The sequence below is a fragment of the Orycteropus afer genome, unplaced genomic scaffold (genome assembly GCF_000298275.1).
Source record: "Orycteropus afer afer isolate SDZICR_OR568_19922 unplaced genomic scaffold, OryAfe1.0 scaffold00192, whole genome shotgun sequence".
Taxonomy (NCBI): Eukaryota; Metazoa; Chordata; class Mammalia; order Tubulidentata; family Orycteropodidae; genus Orycteropus; species Orycteropus afer.
In genome coordinates this window covers 3721701-3743986 of record NW_006921779.1, presented here as the reverse complement: position 1 = coordinate 3743986, position 22286 = coordinate 3721701, and the positions used below count along the sequence as shown (strand labels likewise).

Below are 22286 nucleotides of genomic sequence, written 5' to 3'. Positions count from 1 at the left end.
CAATCCCCATGAGGTCCAGAGTCACTGTGAACCACCATCCATGTTTCCCCCTTGCAGCCTGGTGGCTCATCCTTCCCTAATGACTTAAGGTTACTAAAGTGAATTCTGCTCCTTACAACCAAGAGAGAACAAATGAGGGGGTCTAAGGCCTGGGAGCATAGCAACAAAGTTACTCCCATTTTACAGAAGAGGAATCTGAGGCCCAAGTACAAAGCTAAGAGGTGGTAGAGCAAGGACTCTCTCCTCATCTGCCTGCTCTCTTCCCACTGTGCTGGAAGGTGGTGTGCAGGGGTGGATAGGCATGGTCTGCAGTGGACAAGCTGCCCCAGGCTCACTCACAGCTGTCCTGGAGAGCTGCCTGCTCCTGCAGTGCCCCCTTGTCCTTCCCTTGTCTCCTCCTAGCATGGACTCCAGGGCTTTGTCACAGCAAACCAGAGGGTGAGGACTCAGGGAGGTGAGCCAGTGGGATGGGTAACTGAGAAGAATGTGCTGAGCTGCTGATCTAGGGCTGGCTGAGGCTCCCCAGGGCTGGCATTGGTCTCCACCCCTTAGGAGTCCACAATGGGAGGGGGAAGCTGCCATGCCAGAGGAGAGGTCCTTGGACCCTGGAACGTGACCCTCTGCCATTCCCAACCTTGCACCTTCGTTCCTCTCCCAGCTCTGAATAGAGGTGAAAGATCAGGGATCTGGCAGGCTCACAGCACAGCCTCCAGTGACTTTCCAGGATGCAGCATGGCAGAGAGAGGCCAGTTTGTGTGGGCAGAAAGCCAGAGGGACTTGAGGAAGTAGGTCCTTGGTCTCAATCACCAGCTTTCCGGATCCCTTTCTGCCAACATGGCTCCTAGCAGGTCCTCAAGTCTAAGCCCTGGATCAGGAGGATCTGGGGTGGCCATGGGCATAGGGCACAGTGGGTACAGAGAGGGGAACAAGCAGTGATGGTGTGCTGGTAAATGTTCTGTGAAGTAGGTGGGTGAGGCTCTCATTTGTAGCATTTGCTGACTTTGGTGGTTTAAATACTCCCACCATTTCCACCTACCAAAGTGACGTCACTGAACCTGGAGTTGGGAGATGAACACAATTAGCTCTCACGAGGTGGAACGAGCCAGCCCCAGAATACCACGGAAAAGCAAACCTGCCTCTTGGCCTTTGCTTATGCTGTTCCTCCATGTGGAATACCCTTCTAATCTCTCTACTTCGTGAACTCCTACTGATTCTTCAAGTAGGAGTTCAAGCATCTGCTTTTCTATAAATCCCGTCTCTTTCTTGCCTTCCGCCAGCCCCACAACTTTTTCCGCTGTGCCCTGTGGCCATCCATCCAGGCCTATGATGGCACAAGCCTGCCGTATGACAGCTAGACATTGAGATGAACACCAGACAGAACGGGAACTCCTGAAGGACAGGACCTCAGTCCTAGTCATCTGGAACTTAGCACAGGTTTTGATAGCCATAAGGAGTGCTAACAGTATGGTACAGGATGAACAGGATGAACAAATGAACACGGAGCCTGAGGGGCTGCAGCAGGGCTGACACAGACTTGGCAGGAAGCTTGCTTACAGCAAGAAGGTGGTTAGTGATGCCACACTTACTCCAGACCTGGGATGGACAGAACAGTCCACTCAGAGCCACGGTGAAGTCCAAGGGCGTCTGGCTCCAAGGCAGGGTGGCTGGGTGTTGGCTCCCTTTTGGTATAGGGATCTCTTTATTCTGCTGATCTCAGGCCATAACTAATTATCCTAATGGATTTAAATGGCCCTAAATGTTCTTGTAGTTTGGACAGGACCCATCTGGAGCCTGCAGGTGGGCTGACCAGGCTGACAGCAAGTGGGCAGACTTCAGCCTGGATATTGCAGGAATCCAAAGTGGCAATTCCTGTAGTTGCACAAGGCCTGAGACATGAGTAGGGAAGTGTGGGCTAGGAGCCAAGGGTGACAATAATAATAGCACATACTTCCCTAGCTCTCAGTACATACCATATCTCTGAGCACTTTATTAACTCTTTTGGTGCACAACAATCCTAGGAGGTAGGCACCGTTAGTATTCCCATTTCACAGAGGAAGAAATTACAGCAGGGAGGTTAAATGACTTGCCCAAGGTAACATGGCCAGTAAGCAGAGAAGCATATGTCCACGCTGGCTCCAGAATCCAGGCTCTTAATAGAAACACGAGGTTGCTTCTCACAAATGGGTGGGGCACTGAGACATCTTTGTGCCTTTACCTGGAGCCACATCTACAGCCTGAGGAAGCAAGTCCAGCCTGAGTCTCCTCTAGCTGCAACTGCCTTCATCAGGCTGGCCCGGGCCACGTTACATCAACCTTCCTGCTCAGAGGAAGCCCCGGCCCACTCCCCTACCCTCCTCTCATGCCAAGGCCCAGAGGTACATTACCAGAGTGGTGAAGATGAAGTGGTAGTACTCCGTCATCATGCCCATGGCCATGGCCTAGGAGAAAGCACAGTGTTAGCAACTTGCAGGGGGTACTTGAAGGCTCTACACCCCAAGTCACTGGGAGTTGGCCAGGACTGGAGGTGAACTGAGGAGAGGGGCTGGCCACTTGGGGTGGGGTGCTCTTCGAAGCCACCTCTGAAGAGTGACAGTGATTGGCTGGCAGATAGTGGGTTTCAAACTCAAGTGTGTTGCCAAATCACCAGGGACACTGTAAACACAGATTCCCAGGCCACACTCTCCAACGATTTCAACCCAGGGAGACCAAATGGGGCCCAGATGTCTTTTTTATTTTCCCCAAACTTGGGTTTCTTTATTTAGTTTGCAAAATTTCCTCACCCTATTCATGATACTGCCTTTCTCCTTCCTCTTTTTTAATTTTTATTTTTGTCATGGTTGAAAATATACATAGCAAAACATACACCATTCAACAATTTTGACATGTACAATTCAATGGCATTGATTATATTCTTCAAGCAGCCAATCTCACCCTCCTTTTCCAAATTGTTTCTCCCAGAGTAACATAAACTCAATGCCCTCAAGCTTCCTATCTCACCTTTTGAAGTCTCTTTTTAGTAAGCATCTCTGGGCTGGCCACACTTTGAGAGATGTTGACACAGACTCAGCCCTGAGACTACCCTCTCAAGCACTGTGGACTTGACCCAGCTGAGCCCACCATCCTGGCTCCAGCCTAGCCAGACCCATGGAGGCTGTCTGTCCTCAGTCTGAGCCTCTTCCAGAAGGGCAGACAACACCCCTGGTTCCCAGACCCTAGCTGACCACATGGTTGCTATGGAATTATTATTATATACCATCATGAAGTCTACATTACATATATTTTATGTATTTTATTAGAAACCTAAAATCTATATTAACAATAATGACTATAATGTGTTTGTTCTACAGAGTTCCTCAAAATGCACACACACACACACACACGATGCCCACCAAGTGCTCTGGGGGAAATGTCACTCGGTCAAGCACACTTTGAATCCACAGTACATTCACTCCCCCCACCTCCTGCCCACGGCTTGGAGATTCATAACACTGGGCAGCACACTGAAGACTCGGAGAAGGCCTGTAATAAGCAGGCATGCATTACTTCTTTTAACTCCATGTCAGTGGACCACAGAATCTTCTTCTTCTTTTTTTTTTTTTTTAATCCCAGAAATTCTCAAATCAGATGGACTGGGGTGTAAATTCTGACTTCACCAGCTGTGTGGCCGGATGACCATGGGCCTGTTACTTTCCCCTTGAACCTCAGTTTCCTCATGTGGGAATCGGGCATGGTAACAGTCCCTCCCTCCCAGGGTGGTGGTAAATGAGGTACTATTAAGTGAGGTGCTTAGTGCTGTACCTGGCACAGAGTAACTCCCCATAAACCAAGTTCATGACTGTCATTATTTCATTACACACACACACACACACACATATACACACACACATGCTGGGATGAGAAAGGAAGCACTGGGCAAAGCTGGCCCAGAGAGGGAGGGCTAAGGGATTTCTGGGGAGTGTGTGTTTCCTCAACCGAGACTTCATAGATGTCCTGGTCCCCAGGGCCAAGGGTAAACTCTTTATCTGTCTCATCTCATTGCATCCTCACTGTAACTCTATGAGATAGGAATGACTGGCCCTTTCTGCAGAGGGCAGGACCACTTGCTCTAGGTCACACAGCACACAGGGGATTCAAACTCCCAAATGAGCTTTTTAACTGCTAAGCTGAGGCAGTGGTAGAATTCTCCTCTTCCATGCAGGAGACCTGGCTTTGATTCTTGCCTAATGCACCTCGTGAGCAGCCACCGCCCATCTGCCAGTACCGGTGGTGGCTTCCATGGGGCTAAGACAGGTTTCAGCGAAGCTTCCAGACTAAGATAGACTAGGAAAAAAGGCCTGGGTGATGGACTTCCAAAACTCAGCCAGTGAATACCCTATGGATCACAATGGTCAATCTGCAACTGATCCTGGGGGTGGTGCAGGACCTGGTAGTGCCTCATTCCATTGAGCCATGAGTTGGGAGCTGACTTGATAGCAGCTAACAACAAAGGAGCCTGGTAAGGGGCTTCCTTTGGGAGAGGATAGAGACTGCCATTTGGCTTGGGCACCCTGTGTTGGGGCTCATAGGAGGGTAGGACTCTAGCCCCTCAAGGGTTTGAAAATGCCCTTGGCCCCTGCTCAGCACCTCTCCTCCTGTACCCACTGCACCCCTGACCTGCCACCTGGACCTCAGTGGGTTCCCGAGTCAAAGTCTCCCAGACTACCTCCTCCCATCACCAAGGACACTTTCTGGAACAATGTAATTGCCTTTTATATAAAGTAATGCTTCAAATCAGAGTGCTTTTGGTTTCAGCTGCAACACCCTCTTAGGGGGTTGCCAGTGATTTTGCTGTTTATTTCTTAGGCGGCTGGCAGAGCTTGGCGCTGGTCCCCAGCATGCTGAGCTGGCTATGTCCGGGAACGGAGGCCCATCTAGGACTAAGAGCCATTCTCCTCCCCCACAGCCACAGCAGAACTGAGCAGATGGTGCGAGGAACCTCAATAAACCTCCTAGTAATATGAGAGTAACACCAAGTGCCGCGAGCTATGGGGAATTAGTCACTGGAAGAGGCAGTGAGGCGCACTGGGGGCTGGTCCTGTGTCGCTTCAGGCCCCTCTAAGCAGCCCCTACCTCAAAATTGCTCAGAGGTGGAATAGAAACTAGCATTTGCTCAGTACCCTCACTGTGCCAAGCCTCATTCCATCCTCACACCAACTTGGAGTGTAAAGACCACTTTGTCCATTTTGTTGCTGATAAAACTGAGGCTCAGAGAGGAAAAGTGACCATTCAAGGTCATATACCCAGAAAGAGGCAGAGCCAGGTCTGGGCAAATGTCATGCTTATATTTGGGAAAGTGGGGAGGGGAGAGGCAGAAAATCCCACCGCCCTCCCGAGGGCCAGTGCTCATGTACCTGTTTGAGGATCTGGGCTGCCATGGTGTGGCTGCAGTCGAAGATGATGCGGAACTCCCGGCCTCGCTTCATCTCCTTGAGCAAAGGCCGTGAGTCATCGGAGTCAATGGGGAGCTGGCGGATCTTCAGGCGGATATTATATCTTGATGGGGCCATGATGAGCTCCTGCAGTCGGATGAGCCCTAAGAGCCGTGGGGCACAAAAGACATGTGTGTGCACGCCTGGATACACAGACTCCCATGCACATGTGCATATGGCCACCAGTCTGCAGACACATGGACACAGATATGTGGGCCCATGAAGATGTGTACCTGCATGGACATAGCCACAGGTATACACACACTGGCCTGAGTACACGCTGGTAAAAGTATATGTATATGCAAGTCCATGACTGCACATGTGCACAGACTTGGGAACAGATACATGTGCGAAGACAAAAAGCTATTTCCATGTATATGCATGTCAGTATAAACAGGGCATGCCCTTGAGTATATAGACTTGTGTATATCTACGTAGATAAAGGTGTACACACAAAAATCCATATAAATACATATGTAGAGTTAGAAGTAGGTCCAGGCAAAGAACACAATCCTACTTACCATACCAACCTCCTCCCCTCTAACCTAGTATAGAGGCTGGGAGTTACAGAGATGAGCCAGAGGCCACAGCCTATCTTCCCCTGCACATAACATGGTAAGACATGCGACATAATCTCCCTTCACATACCCAGCAAATCTGCCATCAGGGTGAGGGCACAAGTGGCTGGCTCCAGGCTCAACTGTTCCAATGTTGGACTGGGTAAGGCCAGGTGGTACTTATGCCAATACCCCAGGGATCAGGCTGCCTTGGTAAACCTCATCCTTTCCTCCAGGCTTAATACAGCCACCACCTCCATGAAGGCTTCCCCTACTCCTCTGTCCAGACAAGACCTACCCCCCTTCTCCCAAGTCTGGTGTCCCCTCCTTCAGCACTAGCCTCCTCTGACCTCATGTCACTCCCCACATCCCGCCACGAGCACCTTGACATCAGAGGCTGGGTTGCCAGAGTCGCTAGCTCAGGTTCTGGCACTTAAGTGGTACTCAACAAAGATTTCCAAATTGAATTGACTTCCTGTTTATTTCTCCTCACATTGAAAAATCCATCCTCTACTTTGGCATTTTGCAAAATCACTTAATCTGGGGACTTCCAGGGAAAACTGAATGTCACTTCCTGGAGACAAATGGCTCGCTTAGGTCTAATTAAGTTCATTTCGGTTCCCACTCCAAGGTACATTTTTGCTGACTCCTCTCTGCATAGCCTGGAAGCACACCTGCCTGCTGCTCTCTAGACCCCCATCTCACAGGAAGGGGGTGCTGAGCCAGCACAGGGCCAGGGTCCCTGTAGGTTCTTCCCTCCCATCTGCTCCGCCTCCTGACCATTCTCAGGACTCAGTGTCTGCATCTTGGCTGCAGGTGACACCATCTGCACTGTCACTTAGCTCTTCCCTGCCCCACCCCCAACAGCACACCAATTGTCCTTTGGGGAGCAACTCCTCCCTACTCGCAGGCCACGTGATTCAGGTGGGATCCATCCCCAGATCCCAGAACAAAGCATGTGGCCCTAGTCTGGCCCATTAGCTCATACATTCCTCTGTTGTTGTGTTATGTGCCCTGAGTGGGCCCTGACTCATAGCAACCCCTCCTTGGGTTTCCGAGACAGTATCACTATGGAAGTAGATTGCCCAACCTTCCTTCCGAGGATACATTCCTCTAGGCAACGACATTTGCACAGAGATAGATATGTGACACAAGATAGACATGTGATATGGTCCTATCAGAGTGGCTCCCAGATATTGTGGTAGATCAAGTGGTAAGAGACACCCCCTCTTTCATTCAGTTCAAATAGGGAGTATGCAAGTCAGGGGTCACCATATAGAGTGTATAGAAAAGGATTCCAACAGGGCAGAGTCAGAAAGAACAAATAGAGACAAAATAAGTTCTGATGATATCTATTTGAGCTCCCAGATCAAATGGCACTTGATGCTCACATCACAAACTTTCCAGGAAAGGCAGTTGCTAAGTACCTTCCCTTGTCTTTCTTTCTTTTTTTTACTTAAGCTAGTTTGCACTGTATTAAGGTTTGCAATCAATTGTAACAGTGTCCCCTGTGTGGACACAGTCCCCCTACTTAGTCAATCCACTTCAGAAGCCTTCCAACAGAGTCCCAGTTTCTGGAACAATCTCTGGCACACAAATTTTACCTTTTCAGGCTCTCATTCTCATTCCTGTGGGATGGACATCAGGAAAGTAATCTGATTGGTGCTCATCATTCCACTCAGCTGACATGGGTCAGAGATGTATCCCTGAGACCTAAGCCTCAGAAAGATCTCACAAACAAGCTTTGCCACATCTGTGAGCATCAGGAACCCCCAGCTCACTGGAAGGTCTCAGATTCAGGGGCATGGGTTAGGAGAGAGCTCTGGAGTAGTCTGGATCAGAGGGGCCCCAGTGTCTCCTAATATCAGACTTCATGGGGAGGGGAAAGGGGAGATTAATTGACCTTAGCAGAGAAGGAAGGGGCCACAACTACATCCAAACATACTCTTTACCTCAACTAATTCCAGTAATGCTTGGTTTGGTTGAATAGTGCTGCCCATTCACACCTTTATCCTGCAAGACCTTGCCTGCACACTTTGCTCATGTGCACTCAGTTTTCAGACTAATGCACAGCATCAGCAGACATGTGGGCTTTGGGGATCTAGGACATGAGGACAGGGACAGGTTGGGCATTGCAGCAGAGGCCACCAGGGCCTTCTTGTCAACCAAGTGCATCACCCCATGTAATGTGTAGTGACCCACATTCTCCAGCAGCAAATGTCAGACCTTCTTCCCATCAGTGATTCCCCAAAGGAGACTTGAGGCTCATCTAGGCACACCCCACCAGCAGATGAGGCTCTCTGTTTGCCTGACATAAGTTTTTCTTCCTGGCTGCTTCCCTAATCAATTCTCTCTCAAAATATCTGCAGTGAATCATGGTTGTCGGAATCATGCTTTTCACTTACAAAGCACTTCTGCATTCATTACCCTATTTAACCATCTCCCCAGTCCTAGAAGGTGTGTAGAACAGAATTTTCATTCCAATGTTACAGATAAAGAAAGTGAGGCCAAGAAAAATTAAATGATCTTCCCAAGGTTTTGCAACATGCTACCAATAGGGTTGAATGTAGAGACCCAATCATTTGGCTCCTACATTGAGGATCTTTCCTCCACCCCAAGGTTTTTCTAAGGCCCTTCTTTTCATTTTCAGCCTAAGTGTGTCTTTCTGTAAATATTCAATTAGGAAAGTGGAGATCAAGCAAATCCCAGGAGGCAAATACTGTTAGTTGCCTCTTCAACAGCCACTTCCCCTGGAGTAGACTGCAATGATGACCCCAATTCTTGACCCTTCTCTATAGTCACACCCACTATCCATCTATCTGGCAGTTTATTGTTTTGTAGTGATTTGTATGTTGCTATGATGCCACCAGTATTTTAAGTACCAGCAGGGTCTCATATGGTGGACAGGTTTCAAGAGAGCTTTCAGACTAAGAGAAAATAGGAAGAAAAGCCTGGGGATCTCTTCCAAAAATGAGCCAATGAAAACTCACAACAGAATACTGTTCAATATAGTGCTCGAAAATGGGCCCCCTAGGTTGGAAGGCACTACACAATACCAAAAAATGCCCTTGAGCACACCATTGATCATGAAGAGGGTGCAGGACTGGGCAATGTTATACATAAGGTCACTATGAGTCGGAGTCAACTCCGTGGCAACCAACAACACCACAGTCACACTCTTTGCCATGTAACTTTGCAGCGTCCTCCAATTGTGGCCAGGTGAAGTGCTTTACCCCTTGACATTGGGTTCAACCATGTGCCTTGTTTTAGTTAATGGAGTGTTAGCAGGCATGACACAAGCAGGCACTTGAAATGCAATTGTGCACTGGGTTTGTTTGCAGCTGTACCACTGTCAGACCATGCCTTGGCTAGCCTTCTACTACTGTAGAAGAGAACTGAGTTACACCTATCATCCCAGCCAAGGCCAGCCTAAATCAACCAATAGCTGGCCAACTCCCAGGCATGTGAGTGAGCTAGCTGAGATCACAAAAACTGTATAACCATGCTCAGTCTAAATTTCAGATCCTGCAGACTTGTGAGCTAAGCAAATGCTTGCTCTTTTAAGACATTGAATTTTTGGTGTGGTTTTTACATAGAATCGTTATAGAAATAGATAACTGATGCACCTCTCCTCCTTATTAACATGTTAAAAGACCCATGATTTTGCTTGTGTGGCAATGTGCTGTTCCCAAGAGATGTCTTATGATTGGTTGGAGCCAGTCAATGGCACTCCCCTTCCCATCTGACAGGGCCTAGGGTAGTAGGTATAAATGTACATACATACATACATACATATACATATACATATATACATATATGTGTGTGTGTGTGTGTATATATATATATATATATATATATATATATATAATCTGTACACAGTGGTTCTGGAAAGTTCTGAGACAGACTTTCCTTTCTAATAAGAGGCATAGTAAGAAAAATCCCTTGGGTATCTGTCTTCCTTTTTGCTTCGATCCTCATCATGGAAGGATGTGATGACTGGAGCTGTAGCAAGTCTACTGTGACCATGAGGGGAAAACAAAGAGAACCGCAGTGATTCTGACCCAGAAACCTGACTTTACTGAGTTGCTAAGCCAACCCTGGAAAGGCCCACTCCAGACTTTTTGTCAGTGAGATAACTAAATGGCTATGACTTGAGTCAATTTGAGTTGGGTTGTCTATAACTTGCAGACAAAACATCCTGATGGACAGTCAAAGCTACATAGTGCTTCCCCACTCCATGGATTTGAAAACCCACAAGTTTCCCAGCCCCCTTTAAATATTCTGATTCTGTGAGCATGCTTCTTGCTACCCACCATACACCCTCAAGGTTACATTGTTCTACTGAACCCAACTCTGAAGCCCTAGTACCAAGCATCTCTGTGACCACACCAGCTCCCTCACTGACTCTCCTATATCACCCAGTCCACAAGCTCCAGTCTCAGCACCAGCTCTGACCAGCCTCTCCCTCTCCACTCTATGACATCCATGCCACGGCATTTTTGCTGCACAAAAACCTTCCCCTCCCTATCCAGTCTGGAGGCCCCACTATTGTTAAGCCAATGGTTCATGCCAGTGTTTGTCCTGACTGCTCTGTGCCCATGATACTCCAGTTACATATGTTGGACACAACTCTGTTCACATCCATTTCTTCCTTCCATTCAAGCCCTAAATTCTCTTTTAAGCAACTTCTCAAGTTCAGGTGTCATCTACTCCTGCCTGGACTGAGACTGCCACCTCCTCCTCTGTCTGCCTGCTCCAGGCTCTGCCTCCAATCTTACCTGTACAATATTGTCAGAGCTACTTTCTTGAAGCTCTGCTTTCATTACTCCACTCCTCTGCTCAACAACACTCAACATCTTCGTACGAACACTTAGGCTACACACCAGAGACCCTACATAGTCTAATTATAACCTTTTTTTTTTTTTTACTTTTTTGTCCTTGCTGTTCCCACCACCTGAACCTGAATGCCCTCATGAATCCTCTCTGCCTATCCTGAAGGCCTAGTTCATATCTCCTCTTCTAGTAAGCCAGCCCACATTCCCCAAGGCTACTCAGCTCTCTCCCAAGTGCCTTTACCTGTAACTGTATGTACATATCACTTGGTTCTTATCTTTGATGGCTTGGAATTACCAGTGACCCCAGGTGAGCCCCTACTCCCCTAAGATATGACTTACTTCTCCAAAGAAGATAATAAAACCTTTTCTTCACCCTTACCAGTGCCCAACACACCCTTTCCCACAATACTTAATTATAGTTTAATTCAACTTTGATTTTCAATTAAATTCAACAAATATTTAAAAACATTTAGGTTGTTCCAGGTCCTGTGGCAAATCCTGGAAGCCCAGAAAGCTCATGGCCTGGAAGAAGAGATGGCACATAGATAGTCATTCATAATGAAGTGCTAAGACAGATCTGTCCACAGTGCTGCAGACACACTAGAGATGACTTGGAGCTGGGCAGGAGCACCCCTCAATACCAGAGACCTCATGCTGGGGGCACTAAGCGGAGGGGTGGGGGTCCCTGCTTTCAAAGATCTTCTGGCTGGTGCTTTGGATATAGCCGGAACTCAACAGATGCTTATGGAATCCTGAGTTAAGTAGAACAACTTTCTGATTGTCTTTTCTGAAGGATTCTCTGCCTGCTATTCCCACTCCCCATTAGGAGGTAATCAAGAGCTGACACTGAATCACAGTCAGCCAAGTGCTGGAGGGCTCTTCCGAGCTGGATGCTGCAGCTCTTGACTTGACACGTGGGAAGAGTGAGGCCAGATGGGTTAAGTGACTTGCCAAGGTCACTCTTTCTTAAGAGGCTGGGCTAAGAAACATCTTGAGACTTAGGTCTTTGGAAAGAAAGCAGAGAGACAGCAGCTCATGCTGGGTATAAGCACAGGCATTGGACTCAAATAGGCCTGGACAAGAGTGCTGGCTCTGCTGCTTGTCAGCTGGGTAACAGTGAACAAGGACCATCACTGCTCTGACACTAAGTTTCCCCATTGCTAATTTATCACTCCATAGAGTTGCTATGAAGTTAACATAAAATTAAATGAGACAACATCTGTACTGTGTGGTTTCAGGTAGGTAAATGGTAGTCTACTGTGGTAGTTAAGGTTGTATGTCAACTTGGCTGGGCCTGGTGGTAGTTATTCCCCATGATGAGATTGGCAATCAACTCCATGGTGGGGTCTACCACAAGCACCTGAGTAGCTGCTTTAGGGATGTGGTCTGCTTGTTGTATATAAGAAACAACTTTGGGAATGTTCGCTAGTTCATGGTACACTTGAACCCTGCATGTAGCTGAGTCATTGTTCAGCAGCATGCCATGCTCTGCCAATCTTGGGACTTTCAATAGATTTGAATCAATGACCTGCCATATTGTTTGGTAACAACAGCATTGTTTGGTAAGGAAGCACTGTGAAACAAATAAAATGGGACTGTGCCATTTTATTTGTTGACCTTGGGCTTGTTAGCCTCAGCAGCCAGTGGCTGTCCACGTGAAGAGATGCTTCTAGGTTCAGTGGGCCAGGAGCAAGAGGCAGAGCTGAAGCCCAAGGTTGAGGGGCTTTCACCCAGCCCTCGAGCCTGGCACTTTGAATTCGGACTTAAAGCCCCCAAAATTGTAAGAGAGTAAACTCCTGTTTGTTCAAGCCATCCCATTTGTGGTATATTCCTGTCAGAGTGGCACTAGGCAGCCAAAACATCTACTTTATGAACTAATCCAGAAGTACTCTTCTGTCACTTGAGCACTGCTCAGAACTATGCCTGTCCCCAGAGCTGACTAAGGCTGAAGCAGGATCTGGGAAGTGGTCAGTGCCCTCTATGGCTTTCATCTCCTCCCCTCCACTGTCCTGCTTGCCTAGGCCCTAACTTCTACATATGGTAGCCCAGTAGTTCCCTCTAGGCATATACTCTATACTCTTTCATATAGAGAGCCATGTGGGACCTGTCTGTCTTCTTTATGGAAGCCTGCTAAGACCAGGGACTGGGTTTTATGCAGCCACATATCATCCAGCTCCTAGCATGGATTGGGCCCAGAGGAAAAGCTCAGCATGTGTTTGCTAGATTTGTCTGGCCACATGTGGTAAGTGTGTGCTTTGGGCCCACACAAAGAACCTTTCAAATTGAAATACAGGTGGTATCCCCTTGTCAGTAAGAGTTTTCTGGAGGAGATGGGGCCAGGTTGCACTTGGAAGGTTGGGTGGGGCTGGGCCAAGCAAGTCTGACCCAAAACATTCATGGTGGAGAATGATGGTGTTAACTCTAGCTGGGAAGAGTGTGGGTGGGTGCCTCTAACCAGAATCCAGCCTTTGGCTGGCAGCTCAGAGCCTCAGATTCCAGGGTTTATTTCTTCCCTCTATCCTGGGAGGATGACTAGAAGCCCAAGCTCATTTCTACAGGTATGACCTTGGCTGGAGTCAGTGGTCAAGCAGACAGGGTAGGGGCTAATGGCTGTATGTGAGAACATATGTCTTCCTGTGTGAGTGTAGGTAGAGATGAATATATGAGGCTGTTGTAGTGCAGATGTGAGGATGATAATAAGAAGAGCTAACCTTTAACAGTGAGTACTCACTGTCTCCTAGGAGCTTGAATAATTATGTCACTGGATCCCCACAGTCATACTAAGAGCCAGGCAACATTATCCTTTTTTACAGGTGAAGAAACTGAGGCATAAAGAGGCTACACAGCCAACAAGTAGTAGAGGTGGTACAGTACCCAGGTGGTTTGGCTCCAGTGTGTACACACTAACGTGGCTGTATTGTAAGGTATGTTTATGAGTGTGCAAGTGTGAGAGTGGGTGTATTTGCTGCAGATGGGAATGTGTGTGTATAAAAGGGCACACAGATTGTGCATGCAGCTATGGAAGTGTAAGTGTAAGTGGTCGTGCCGATGCTAAGGTGGATGCTGAGTGCAGCTTGAATACACATGCTGCTGGCGGTGAAAGTGTGAGTGTGGAGGAAGGTGGGAGTTAGGTGTGAGTTAGGTTGGGGTTCAGTGGGTTGTGTGGGCTGGTGAGCATGTGTTGTCAGTCTGTGCACAGAAGAGGTGGTAAGACTAGATAAAGGGGTGGAAGGACACAGCCTTTACTCCAGGTTGCAGCTGTGCTGACCAAGCAGACAAGAGTCTGATCCTGGGGCTCTGCTTCCTCTTATCCTACCCTCAGTCTAGCTGGGCCTGGCCACCCACCTGTACTGTCGTCATAGACCACAGTGGCCGACCGCCACTTGAGATACTGGACCAGGTCAAGGATGGCGTGGCTGAGGGAGGCGTAGTCGGGGTAGAGGTTCACGTAGAAGGTGTCCTTGTTGTCCAGTGGGTGGTGCTTCCAGCGCAGTTGGATGTGGGGCACCTCCAGGGCATTGCAGATGGACTGGACGGCATTAGTGCAGGAGCCCTGTGATGGCCCAAAGATCGCTACCACTCCCAGAGCCAGCTGATCACAGGCTGCAAGAGAAGGAAGAATAGCAGAGGGGTCAGTGCGGGCCTGATCAGGCAGCTGGGGAACTGGGCACAGCAGGGTGGAAGCAGGGACTGTGCTGATCCTATAAATGTATTTCCAATAGGTAGGAAGAACAGCAACTGAAAACTGCTGAGCCCGCAATCACTCTGAATCTCAGTTTCCTCACATGGAAAATGGGGATTCTAATAGTATCTCTCTTGTAGCTTCTTCCTACTTCTGAATAATTAGCCAATGAAAACCTTATGGATTACAATAGAATATTGTCTGATATAGGCTGGAAGAAGGAAAGCACTATACAATAATGCAACAATGAACTCAAACATAGCCATGATCACAAAGATGATAAAGGCCTGGGCAATGTTTCATTGCATTAGGCATAAAGTCACCACGAGGCCAAGTCAACTTGAGGGAAACTAACAACAACAATAATAAAATCAAACTCACTGCCACTGAGTCGATTCCTACTCATAGCGATCCTCTTTGAGTTTCTGAGGTAGTAAATCTTTACAGAAGTAGATTACCCAGTCTTCTTTCCATAGAATGGTTGGTGGGTTTGAACTGCCAACCTTCTGGTTAGCAGTCAAATGCCTTAGGCACTATGCTACCAGAGCTCCTGCCTTACAGGACTGTGGGAAGGTTGAAGAAGATAGTGCATGTAAGGCCCTCAGCACAATGCTGGTGGTGTAAGGAAGCACTGTGAAATAGAAATGATTATTATTTTTGATGTTATTATCATGATAGTGAGCACCACCAGTTCCATATCAGGCCCTGTTCTGGGTGGGAAATGGAGACAAAAAGAGGAATCAAACATCTACTTGTTGATGACTCTTACATTTAAATCTTCATCTCTGCCCTTGTCCCTAAAATCTACCTTGCACATCTTACCTCTCATCCAGCACCACTTAAAGCACTTCTCAGACCTAACATGTCCAAAACATAACTCCTCTTCTCCTCCTAGCCTCTTCTGTCTCTGAAAGCAGCGGCTCCATTGCCCCACTGCCTCATGCCAGAAACCATGGTTGTCTCCTTAACTTCTCTTGTTCTCTCATATTCCACATACCAACCCACAAGCAATTCCTGTTGCTTTACCTTCCATATGTGTCAGAATATGACCACTTCTTACCTCTACCCCAACTAGCACCCTGGTTTAAACCCCATCATCTTTCTTCTGGATGATTGCAGAAGCATCTGCATTAGCTTTCCTGCTTCCTTAGTGATCTCATCAATGGTCTATTCTGTCTTCAACAGTCAGAGTGAGCCTTTAGAATGAGGTAGATTATGTTACTCCTTTGCTCAAAATTCTCCAAGGGTTCCATCTCACATAGTGTAAAAGCCAAGGTTCTTACAATGGGCTGTACTCTCACTGCCCATTCATGTTGTTCTTCTGCTGAATGGGTATGTTGAGTATCTGCCCTTACCATTTTGTCCAGTCAGAGTAAGTGTTCTCTGAGGGTAGAGATCATATGTGAGTCACCCTGTACCCACGAAGCAAGATATCAACATGGAGGAGATGGTGATACTGTGTAAGTGACAGCCACCCAGGCCTGGTCACTCTTTCTTGTCCAAGCCTGAGGACATGGACAACCTATAAAATCTTCTGTAGGTTTCTCTCAGTCTCTATCACCTACCTCTATTGTGAACTTTCTACCCATCCCACCTTCTATCTCTCGTTTCTTCCCTAGAGTGTTCAGAATGATAACTTGGTTGAATTACCAGTGTGCCTCATTCCTTCCGACCAACACCTCCAAGAATCTGCCTCTTGGATTTCCTCTTTTAATCAGTGCCTTGAAACAAGTAGGCAAATGCTGCCCTCCACTCCCACACTTACCCAGCCCAACCTCTTAGGTCTTGTCTCCCTGCCCATGTCCAAGGTCTGGATATCTTGTTTGACTGAGATCAGGGAAGAGTGGACTAAACACAAATTATTATGATGAACAGCATTTGTAAGAGTGACCTTAAGGGAGTGATAATGATTTTGACATCGATTATGAGGATAATGATAAAGGTAACGATAATGGTAGCTGTGATGCTTAAGACCATATTGTGATACCATTAATGATAATAACGATGGTACTGAGGAGGGTGGAATTGATGATAACAGTGATGGCGTGACAGTAATGGTGGAAAGGTGCTGGTGATTTTGGCATTGATTAACCTGGTGATGGTGCAGATGTTGATGTCATGATAGTGATAATGATGACGATGATAGAAGTAGGGATGGTGATAGTGGTGTTGATATTGCTAGCACTGGAGGTGATACTAGTGTTAATAATGATGACAGTAATGGTGAGATAGTTTTAATGATGTTGGTGTTGATGAGATTGGTGATGATGAAGATGTTGATGTTATGACAGTAATGGTGATGATGAGAGTAGGAAGTGATGATATTGGTGTTGATGAATAGAGGTGCTAACAATGTTGATGGTAATGACAGCAGTGGTGGTGGGACAGTGGCGGTGATCATGTTGGTGCTGATGAGATTGATGATGATGAAGAAGTTGACGTCATGACAGCAATGTTTATGATGATAGCAGAGATGGTGCTGGTGGTGTTGATGTTACTGGAGTTGATAATCATTGTAGTGGTATATTGGTGTTGATGGTGGTGACAGTGGTGTTATGATGACAGTGGGTTTCATTGTGTCAGAGATGCAGTGATTAGACCTCATGGTTGTATGACAGGAGCCATCATTCCTATTCTTCGCCTATTTCTTCTCCTTGGCCTCTCTCCATATCCCTTTCCCTGTCCCCTCCATATTCTTTCCACTCTCTGAAGATCTGCCAGATTGGAAGAACACTGGTGCCCCAAAGAGACCAAGGCAGGAGTTATAACAGCAGCAGCAGTAGCAGCAGCTTTATCTCCAGATGTTTCCAGGGCAGCAGCCAGCCCTTGTTCTGGCAGCCTTGAACGTATACTGCAGTAATTACATTATTTGTGGCTTCAATTGTGAATCTATTTTCTGGTCATTTTATAGTAACTCAGTGGTTCACAGTCATTGCAGGAGTCCCCAGCCTGAATGCAGCCCTCCCAACTTTCCATGGCAATTGTAGTTATAGCAAAAATTATCCCAATCAATTTGTGTCTTAAAAGGAATTGAGCAGCCCAGAAAATAAGTGAAGGCAGAGGAGCCTGGGGAGTGCTGGGTCGATTCCAGACCTGCTGTGGTCAGGCTTGGAAGGAAACACAGACACTCTCTGGGTTGCTGGCTCAGGCATCACCTGACAGTCATTCATATTTTAGTTTTCCACAAGACATTTAAAAATAAAGACAATAAGGTGAAAGTCCCTTTTAATGGGGAAAGGGCTCCTGGGACTCATGTGGAGGGACTAATTCAACCAGAGCTGGCAGGGTAGGCAGTGCCAGCCTCAAGCCTCTGCACTCCCTCACCCCACAAGGCCAGAAGTGGCTGGAGCCAGCTGGTGGGGAGGGAGCAGTGACAGGAACCTCTGTCTAGGGAAACTGAATCATCATTGGATTAATTAGAACTAGGCCCAAGGCCACTCCTCTAGAAGAGTCCTAAAGATTTCCTCAAGGAATGCAATTTAGAAAACACAAATTAAAAAAAAAAAAAAAAAAAATCATGGGAGCATAATGATTCTCAAGGGATGGCAAGATTCATCAGTGCCCAGTGGGGAGTGTGACTCAACAGCAGAAATGCCTCCTGAGTCAGACAGTGGTGCTTCCCAGTATAGTAGGCATCTGTCTCAGAGCACACACTGGAGGAGAGTGATGGCAGAGAGAAGTGGTTTAATATTTTTGTAATTGAGTTATAATACAATCCACCATCCATTGCCAGTTTGCCATACTGTAGTGAGCTTACATGGTGCTGTGATGCTGGAAGCTATGCCACAGGTAATTCAAATATAAGCAGGGTCACCAATGGCAGGCTGATTTCAGCAAAGTTTTTGGACTAAGATAGACTAGGAAGAAAAACCCGGTGATCCACTTCTGAAAGCTTGCCAGTGAAAATCTTATGGATCACAGTAGAACAAAATCCTGCTTGCTTGCTTGCTTTGGACTTGTCACTACAGGAGGACATGATGTTTGGTGCATGAGAGGGTCAGCAAAGGCATGGGAGACCCTTGGTGAGATGGACTGACACCACAGCCCCACCAGTGGGCACACTAATGATTGTGAGGATGAGGCAGGACCAGGCAAGTTTTCATTCTTCTGTACCTAAAGTCACCAGGCGTGAGAGTCAACATGACAGCAGCTAACCACAGTATAACACAGCACAACAAATGCACTCATCTTAAGTATGTAATTTAATGAATTTTTACACATACCTGCATTCACGCAACCACTACCTGGATTCAGATATAAAATGTTTCTAATATGTAAGAAAATTCTCTCTTGCCACCTTCCCATCTATAGACACAACATACTACCTCCTTCTCCAGTCACTATGTCTGTGAGATTCATCTGTGTTGTTATGTGTAGCAGGAGAAGTTTGTTCTTTTTAATTATTGATTAGAATTCCATTGTATAAGTATACACATATCTGTCAGTCCTTCTGTTCATGGATCTCCACCTTTTGACTATTATCAATAAAGCATCTAGGAACATTCTGTTACTGAGCAGTTCTGGTTGAGTTCAGTTATTTTTTAGTTTGGTGAGGCTGGCAGAGGGTGTCAGCATGGACTCTCAGCAGGGAGCTGACAACTCACTGCACTGTATGGCTGGCTGTAGGGCATGCTGGGAAGAGAGTGGGGAGGACACAGGGAGGGAGGAGGACATCAAGAGAGTGGTGACAAGTAAAGGAGCACTCTTGGTGGCACCAGGATGTGGTGCCTTTGGTCTGCCTATAGGTTGGTGTTGAGCCTCAGGGGAATGGTCTCAAAAAATGTCAGTGGCAACAAAGCTTAAAGTCAGGGGCCCTCTGGTCTTCAGTACCCAAGGCCAGAAGAAGCTGGGTGGGCAGGGTAGGGCCAGCCTTGGGAAACACCTACAGGATTGAGGGTGCTGGCCTGATGGCTCAACATGTGGAGGGCAAGACTGCCAAGTGTGATAAGAACAAACTTCTCTATGGTATTTACTGCATGCCATATACTGTTCTAAGCACTTCACAGATATTAATTAATTTAATCCTCACAGCTCTAAATGGTGTGCCCATTTTGTAGATGAAAAAACTGAGGCACAGAGTATTTTGCCCAAAGTCACATAACCAATAGAGTTTCTAGGATACAAGTCTAAGTGGTCTGGCTCAGAGTCCATGCTCTTAACCACCATACTAGGCTGCTTTCCTGTGCTGAGATGTTTATCCACAATGGGGCTTTGGAAAACAGAACCAGATGCAGCACCTTAGCAGGTCTGAACCTGGAAGGTCAGGAGATCATAGGCCCTGGCCTGGAAGGAAGACATCCTTGATTAGATACTGAGAGCCCCTTAGAATGACTGAGGGTCCCTGTAGAGGGGCCTCAGTCTTCCCAAGATAGATGGATGGCATGTCCCCTAAGCTCGGCTGGCAGGGGTGAGTGATGCTCAGACTCCCTTGGGCCATTCTCACATTGTTCATTCATTGATCTACTCAACAACCATTTCATAGAGTACTCACTATATGCCAGTCTTCTAGGTGCTGGGAGTATATCAATTAACAACTGAGAACCTTCCTTTCAGTGGCACTGGGGAGAAGGGGAAGGACATTAAATAATACAGTGATTTAATTACAAATTGCGACAAAGGCTTTGAGAAAGAAAAGCAAGGAGGTGTGATAGCATATTACAGGAAAGGTGCCCTAGTCTTCCCTGGGAATGATTTCCTTAGGCCTGTGGTTAAGACATTTGGCTGTTAGCCAGGAGATCGATAGTTTGAACCCACCAGCCCCTCCATGGAAGAAAGATGAGGCGGTCTGCTTCCATGGAAGAAACCCAATGGGGATCTCTATGAGTTGGAATAGACTTGATGGCAGTGAGTTTGTTTTAGTTCAGTAGTTTTCAGTGAAGTTCCATGGAATCTCAGCATTTTAAGGGGGGTATTCCCAGAGATATCAAGTAACATTTGACCTTTTACAGGTGTGTGTGTGTGTGTGAGAGTGCATATGAGCTGGATTCCCTCAGTGGTGCAAATGGTTAACCCTCTCAGCTGCTAACAGAAAGGTTGGCTGTTTGAGTCCCCCCAGAGGCATCTCAGAAGAAAGGTCTGGCAATCAATCTACTGAAACAGCCACTGAAACTCCTATGGAGAGCAGCTCTACTGTGACACACAGGGGAAACCAGGAGTCAGAATTCATTCAATGGCAACTGGTTTGTATATGAATTACACACTTTCAAATCTCGCCAGTCATCTCTGTGCAGTCATTCACATTTATTTTAAATGTGTCACTAACTGGGAAAGATGTAGATCAACAATTTTTTTCATTTTGTTTTTTAAAATTCAAGGGTGCTCATGTTGGGCAAAATTGTTTACTTTGATTCACTATAATTTATTTTTATGAATTATGATTTTCTTGTTATTATGCAGCCAAAATAAAAATATGGAAACATATTGAATGATGAGACTGATGTCAGACTTCAAGTGTCACCCACAGTTTTGGAAGTCAAATTATTGCCACCATTGAAGCAGCTTTGATATTTTTATTAAGTTTTTTAAAATGATAAGTAAATGTTAGCTATCTGAGTGTACATATTACCTGTGTTTTCAACACTGATATTCTGGGTAGGATTTTAATTAAAGAAAAATCAAATTTGAAAGTGTCTGCTTTGGAGGTGTTGGAAACCTGGGTTGCCTCCTTGCTGTTCCTCCCCAGTTCAATCTCAGGTCCCCATTCTCCACCCCCACCCCCTCTTAAGGCCTCCTTATTCCCTCAAGGCCAGTGGCCTGGGAGTTCTTTCTGGATCCATTACTCTGGGGGATGACACTGCTTGACAAGAACTAGGACTTAAATAGGTCCTTAAACCAGGAGGAAAATGCTTGAAATCCACCCCAAACTCTGGCCTCATTTCCAGGACCTTGGACAGCAAGCAGCCCCACCTCTCCATGGAAGGCTAAGCAAACTGAGTTGAGGCTGCACACTCACCCTTCTTGGTGGCTTCAAAGCTGTCGTGGAAGTGGATCCTCTGAATGTCATAGGTCAAGGTTGTGTTGGGTAGCAGAGTCCTGTTCCTGTTGATGATGTTAGCAGAAAATCGAAAGGCGTGTTCCTCAGAGTTCATGACCTGGGCGTTGGGGCCATCAGCATACTCAAAGATTCCTCCTGTGAGAGAGGAGTAAAGCTGTGGTGGGAGGGGGGAGGGGAGAGCTCCAACAAAGATGCTTAGCTAGGAAAGTTTTATGGGCAAGATTTTCCCCCCTAAATGTTCAATAACAGCCTAGATAATTCTCATACATAGAAATTGTGCTGGAGCATAGGAAATATGAAAATCTGCCTAGTTCACTTCACTCAACCATCAAATTCCTGATAACAGAGCCTGACAAGGATGGTCTCCTCAAACAGAATTACCACCTTATTAATATTTCTGTGAAAATTCTCAATAGAGTGCTGGCAAATGGAATCTACCAGGATATTACAAGGATAACATACCATGACCACAAAGAGTTTTATTCCAGGAATGTAAGGGTGGTTCAATATAAAGAAATCTATGAATATCATTCCATCACATCAATAGTTCAAAGAAGAAAAAAAAATGTGATCAACTCACAAAATTCACAAAATCCCATTTCTACTGCTGTTAAGAATGTTTAATAAAATATCACCAGAAAAGATACTTCCTTGAAGCATCTTTAGCTCAAATCAACCTCCCATATTATATTAATGGTGAAATGCTACAGGCATTCCCACTAAAAAGCCAAAAAAAAAAAAAAAAAAAAA

General features: G+C 46.5%; 1 protein-coding gene across 1 annotated transcript in view; it reads right to left on the bottom strand.

The window, feature by feature from the left end:
- Positions 1-22286, bottom strand: part of GRIK3 (glutamate ionotropic receptor kainate type subunit 3) — a 283994-nt gene that overhangs the window by 78858 nt on the left and 182850 nt on the right. The window contains exons 2-5 of the mRNA XM_007947630.2: positions 21495-21671; positions 14206-14463; positions 5391-5572; positions 2385-2438 (exon numbers count right to left, since the gene is read on the bottom strand). Of these exons, the coding sequence (XP_007945821.1) occupies positions 2385-2438; positions 5391-5572; positions 14206-14463; positions 21495-21671 (671 nt within the window). The remainder of the gene's footprint in view (positions 1-2384; positions 2439-5390; positions 5573-14205; positions 14464-21494; positions 21672-22286) is intronic.